This window comes from Eimeria maxima, genomic scaffold, assembly GCF_000499605.1.
Source record: "Eimeria maxima Weybridge genomic scaffold, Emw_scaff411, whole genome shotgun sequence".
Lineage (NCBI taxonomy): Eukaryota > Apicomplexa > Conoidasida > Eucoccidiorida > Eimeriidae > Eimeria > Eimeria maxima.
In genome coordinates this window covers 11,391-17,500 of record NW_013566488.1, presented here as the reverse complement: position 1 = coordinate 17,500, position 6,110 = coordinate 11,391, and the positions used below count along the sequence as shown (strand labels likewise).

General features: G+C 46.4%; 1 protein-coding gene across 1 annotated transcript; it reads right to left on the bottom strand.

The window, feature by feature from the left end:
• Positions 1-140: 140 nt before the first annotated feature.
• EMWEY_00032060 (leucyl-tRNA synthetase, putative) lies at positions 141-5,685 on the bottom strand (the record flags this gene model as incomplete). The annotated part of the gene is made up of 5 exons (XM_013481762.1): positions 141-2,163; positions 2,584-3,389; positions 4,095-4,198; positions 4,713-5,465; positions 5,574-5,685. The coding sequence occupies 5 exons, from the start codon at positions 5,683-5,685 to the stop codon at positions 141-143; spliced, it is 3,798 nt and encodes a 1,265-aa protein (XP_013337216.1).
• Between the last annotated feature and the right edge of the window lie 425 nt (positions 5,686-6,110).

Sequence of the window (6,110 nt, the reverse complement as noted above, 5' to 3'; positions counted from 1 at the left end):
TAATAATAACTATTTAATACTAATTATTTACTATTAATAAAAACTAAATAATAATAAAAAAAACAAATAAATAAGCAAATAAATAAATAAATAAATAAATAAATAAATAAATAAATAAATAAAATAAATAAAAAAAAGAGTTAATTATAAATAAAATTAATGATTCGTTTATGGGGCAGCAGCAAGAGTTCTTTTAGTGTCTTCCCTTTTGCTGTTTGCTGCTGCAGCCGCTGCTGCACTGCAGCAGATTGTGTTGCTGCTGCATGCATTTGCTGCTGTGCATGCGTTTGCTGCAGCAGCAAATCTTTTTTATTCAGGTGTATAGACAGCTTATATTTACCATCTATCTGTACAGACACCTCAACAAGTTCCTCGTCTCCTGCTGCTGCTGCTGCTGCTGCTGCTGCTGCATCCTGCTGCTGCTGCTGCCCTTGCTGCTGCTGTTGCTGCTGCAGCAGCAGCAAATCCGGCCACTCTCCTGCTGCAGCAATAGTCTCCTTAGGGAAGGAGAATTCTTGCGGATATTTTGCTGCTGCTCTCCTCCATAACTCTTCTGTTATAAAGGGAGCAAAAGGATGCAGCAGCAGCAGCAGCACCTTTATGCATGCAACAGATAATGTACCCTCTTGCTGCTCCTGCTCCTGCTGCTGCACCTGCTGCTGCTGCTCTTGTTGCTGCAGCTGATTCTTCTTCTCCTGATGATTCTGCTGGTTATGGTTATGCTGCTGCACCAGCTGCTGTCGCTGCCCATCTTGCTGCTGCTGCTGTTGCTGCTGCTGCTGCTGCTGCTGTTGATGATGATCTATCTGCTGCTGCTGCAGCTGCTGCAGCTGCCTGCTTCCCTCCATAAGAGCAGCAACAGCCCTATTAACTTGCATGCGTTCTATGCATTTATTTACTTTTTTTATTAAGGGCAGCAGCAGCAAAAGTTCTGCTGCTGTCATTGGCTTAGCAGCAACCCCACCAACAGTAACACCATCATCATCATCATCATCATCTGCTGCTGCTGCTGCAGCAGCAGCAGCAGCAGCAGCAGCAGAGTCTACTCCACTGCTGCTCTTGCTGCTACTGCTGCTGCTGCTATCCCTGCTACTATCACAACTATCACTGCTGCTGCTCCCGCTGTTGCTGCTGCTGCTGCTGCTGCACTTGCTGCTGCCCTTGCTGCTGCTGCTGCTGCTATTCTTTTTCTGTTTAATGACCATATTATATACCCTCTGTATAAATCTTGCTGCTCCCTGTATACCTGTTTGCTGCCATACTTTTGCTGCTGCTGCTGCACCTAAGGACATGAGGTGTATACGCAGCACATCCCCACCATATTTATTTATTAATAAAGAAGGAGATACACCATTCTTCTTAGATTTAGACATTTTATCTAATATAGTTAATAGTTCTATTGGTGCTGCTGCTGTTGCTGCTGCTGTTGCTGCTGTTGCTGTTGGTGCTGCTGCTGCTGCTGCTGCTGATCTTGCTGATTCTGGCGGTGATTGTGTTGCTGCTGTTGCTGCTGTTGTTGTTTTTTTGTTATTATTTGTTGATTTATATTCATCTACACCAGCAGCAGCAGCAGGAACAGCAGCAGCAGCAGGAGCAACAGATGCTGCTGCTGCTGCTCCTGCTGCAGCAGCAGCAGCAGGCACATATGCCCATTTTTTTTCGTTAATTTGCTGAATAAAAGGAGAATTATTTTTTATTTCTTCTCCTAATACTTCTATACCTGAGGGACGATGTATACCACAAGGTATTCCTGCTGCTGCTGCTGCTGCTGCTGCTGCTGTTGCTGTTGCTGCTGCTGCTGTTGCAGTAGCAGCACGAACAGCAGCAGCATCTAATGCTGATGCTGTTGATGTATCTTTTGTTGTTGCTGCTTCTTCTTCTCCCCTTGCTGCTGTTGCTGCTGCTGCTTCTTCTTCTTCTTCTTCTGCTTCTTCTTCGTCCTCCTCTTCTGCTGCTGTTGCTGTTGCTGCTGCTGCTGCAGTAAGTTTAGCAAGAGCACCAGGGTATAGTTGGCACTCAGCAGCAGGAACAGGGGCCCCCGTGTCCTTCCTTCTTAATAAGAAATGACGGGGGGCCCCCAGTATTACCCCAGGGGTAAGGAGACACCTAAAGGGTTCGCTGCAGCAGCTAATACCCATATCTACTAAACATTTCTGCCAGTACCTGCAGCAGCAGCAGCAGCAGCAGCAGCAGCAGCAACAGCAACAGCAACAGCAACAGCAGCAGAAAACAAATAAAAACAAAAGGAGACACTTAGACATAAAAGGAAAGATTGGAGGGGATTGCTGCTACTGCTGTTGCTGTTGTTATGTGTGTATGTGTGTGGTAGCTAGCTAGCTGTTGCTGTTGCTGCTGCTGTTGCTGCCGATGCTGCTGCTGCTGCTGCTGCTGCTGCTGCTGCTGCTGTGCATAAGCTAGCTAGCTGGATAATCTTATATTATATTATATTACCTGGCATAAATAAGATGAGTAACAGCATGTTCTTTCCCTCCTACATATAGATCTACAGGTAACCATTTACGTAATAGGGGGCCCCTAGCGGGGCCCCCCCTATAAAAGGGATCAATAAATCGTAAATAATACCAACTACTTCCTGCCCATTGAGGCATTGTTAACGTTTCCCTCCTTACGTCTACAATTGTACCCTTTTTTTTTTCATCCAGGAGGGGGGCCCCTTGGGGGCCCCCAAGAGGGCCCCCAGGGGCCCCCATTGTTAGGGTTGCTAGTTGGGCAGGGTCTACTCGTACCCAATCTTCATAACGACTTAATGCAGCAATTGGCTCAGAGGAACCTGCGGCTGCTGTTGCTGCTGCTGCTTCTCCTTTTGCTGCTCCTGCTGCTCCTGCTGCTGTTGCTGATGTTGCTGCTGCTGCTGCTGCTGCTGGGGTGTATGCAGCTAGGTCAGGACGGTAAGGAGGAAGATTAAGAGGAAGTTGTGATTCATGAAGGGGTATTACCTCCTCTATAATATCCTCTTCTGCTGCTGCTGCTGCTGCTGCTGCTCCTGTTGCTGCTGCTGCTGCTGCTGCTGCTGCTGCACGAGGTACTCTCCTGCGGCAGCGCAGCACGGGGATCGGTTCCCCCCAATATCTTTGTCTACTGAATACCCAATCTTTTAATTTATAACGAATTATTTCTTTCTTGCTGCTGCTGGCAGCAAGCCATTTATCTGCTTCCTCCTTTGCTGCTGCTGCTGCTGCTGCTGCTGCAGCTGCAGCTGCATCTGTTTCTGCTGATGTTGCTGCTTTCCCTGTTCCTGTTCCTGCTGCTGTTGTTGTTGTTGGTATATTTACTGGAGAAAAAGGTATTAATCCTGCAGCAACAAGAGGAGCAGCAATTTGCTGCTGCTGCTGCGGCGACAGCAGCAGTACATCTTTATAATTTAATTGCTGATTATATTCATCTAAATATTCAATTATATTTGTTATTATTATTGGCAATTTGTTGCCATTAAATGGATGGTGTACGTACACCCCAGACGCTACACCACTTATCTTGCTGCTGCTGCTGCTGCTGTTGCTGCTGTAGTTGCTGCTGCTCCTGCTGTAGTTGCTGCTCGTTAGTAGGGAATTCTCCCTTTCTTTTTTATATTTATTAATATATTCTACTATAGGAGATCCTTCTTGCTGTTTTGCTGCAGCAGCAGCAGCAGCAGCAGCAAATGGATGCAGAGGATGAACAGCAACAGCAGTACAGCAGCAAAGATGTTCCTGCTGCAGCAGCAAAGCATTTAGGGTTTTCTGTTTAGGGTTTGAGGGTTTATTCTTCTTGCTACTGCTGCTGCTGCTGTTGTTGCTGCTGCTGCTGCTGTTGCTGCTGCTAAGCCCTTTACCAACCTCTATACCCTTGCCATCAAACCCTAAACCCTTATTATTATCCTCCCCTCGTAAACCCTCAGTCTCCCCTAAACCCTCGTTCTCCCCTAAACCCTCATTCTCCCCTAAACCCTCAATAAACCCTAAACCCTTATCGTGAACAAATAAGAGAGGTATCTGCGTATACACCGTACGCCCTATCCAATTCTTTTGCATCTGTATAACATCTTGTGGCCAATCTATAAACCCTAAACCCTCATGTAAACCCTCAGCATAAACCCTCAGACGTAAATGCCATTGACGTAATAAACGACGCTCTACTGCAAACCCTCCTCTCTCGCTTAAACCCTCAGGGGTTAATTCTTCATTCGCTAATACGGTACCTGCATGCATACATTCCTAAAACTCTAAAACCTAAACCCTAAACCCTAAACCCTAAACCCTAAACCCTAAACCCTAAACCCTAAACCCTAAACCCTAAGAATTCTTGGACATATACACCCAAAAAAAAATTCCAACTCAACCCAGAACCCCAAAATACCAAACCCTAAAAACCCCTAAACCCTAAGCCCTCTAAAACCCTAAACCCTAAACCCTAAACCCTAAACCCTAATTTTTTTGTTTAAATTTCCTTACCTAATTGCGGGCACCAATTAACAAGAGAATAATCTTGGTAAGCTAATTTATATTTAATCATTTGTAAGAAGAACCATTGTGTCCATAAGAAGAAAGAAGAAGAAGAAGTATTTATCTCTCTTCTCCAATCTACACTTATACCTAATTTATTTAATTCTTTTTTATATTTATTTATATTTGCATGCACTATTTTTTTTGGGGCTTTTTTTAATTCTCTTGCATGCTGCTCTGCTGGTAATCCAAATGAATCCCAACCCATACAATGTAATACTAAAGGTATAGGAGGCTTCTTTCCTGCTGCTCCTGCTGCTGCTGCTGCTGCTGGTGATGGTGCTGCAGCAGCAGCTGCTGCTGCTGTTGGTGCTGTTGTTGTTGCTGCTGCAGGAGGTGATGAGGATGATGATGAAGGTGCTGCTGTTGTTATTGCTGCTGCTGTAGTAGTAGTATTAGCTGCCGTTGTTCCTGTTGCTGCTGTTGCTGCTGTTGCTGCTGCTGCTGCTGCTGCTTGATCCTTAATCATTAAGGAGCGCAGCAGCAAACGTTTATATCTTGCTGCTACATCAGCTATGGTGTATGTATAACAATGACCCATGTGTAGCCCGCTACCTGATGGATAAGGAATCATAGATAATATATAATACTTCCTGCTGCTGCTGCTGCTGCTGTCGCTGCTGCTGCTGTCGCTGCTGCTGCTGTCGCTGCTGCTGCTGCTGTCGCTGCTGCTGCTGCTGTCGTCGTCTTCGTCTGGTGGTAAAGGAGGAGAATATTCTTCGCATTTATTCGCATAATAATCTACCCATCTCTTCTCTATCTCTGCAAAAGGGTACACTAGTCTATTGGGGGGCCCTGTACCCTGTGAGGGCCCCCCAGTGGTCTTCGGGGGGCCCCCATCTGTATCTTCTCCATTCACTGCAGCAAGTCTTGAGGAGAATCCCTTTGCTGGAGCAGCAGCAGCAGAAACAGCAGCATCTGCTGCTGCTGGCAGAGAAGACTGCTGCAGCAGGGAAGGTCTTGCTGCAATGAAAGAGCAGCAGCAGCGGGGGGGCAGCAGCAAACGAGCACATGAGACCCCCTGCATGCAGCAAAGCATACAGCATATTAGCAGCAACAATAGGGTTATACCCCGTCCCCGCTTCAGCAGCTTGCTGCTGCTGCTGTTGCCGCTGCTGCGGCGGAAACGGGGCCTCGCCGGCTGCCGCTGCTGCTGCAGCTGCTGCAGCTCGCTACGCTCCATCCACATCCTGCTGCAGCGGCAGACACATAGAAATGGAGGAGAAAGGGGAAGACGCAAACAGGGGGCCCCTATACTGTTTCTATTAACATATAGAGGGGCCCCTAAGAGACTTTACAGTGTCCTAGAGGGGCCCCCCTTGCTGCTAGGGGGCCCCCCATTGCCACAGCAGGAGAGGGCACTAAAAAGAAAGAAAAAGACAGTCAGACGCAGCAACTTATTTAAAAAAAACATAAAAAATAAAAGACAAAATAAGACTTAATCATTTAAATGCACAAATAAAGATCTACAAGGAGGAATGATGGTACAACAGCTCTCAGCGGGGGCCCCCTGGGGGCCCCACCGCCGACGTACTTGCAAGAGAGGGAGAGAGAACGCATATATAAGTGACATTTTTTTTTCTATTTTCTGTTAAATTTATATTAATA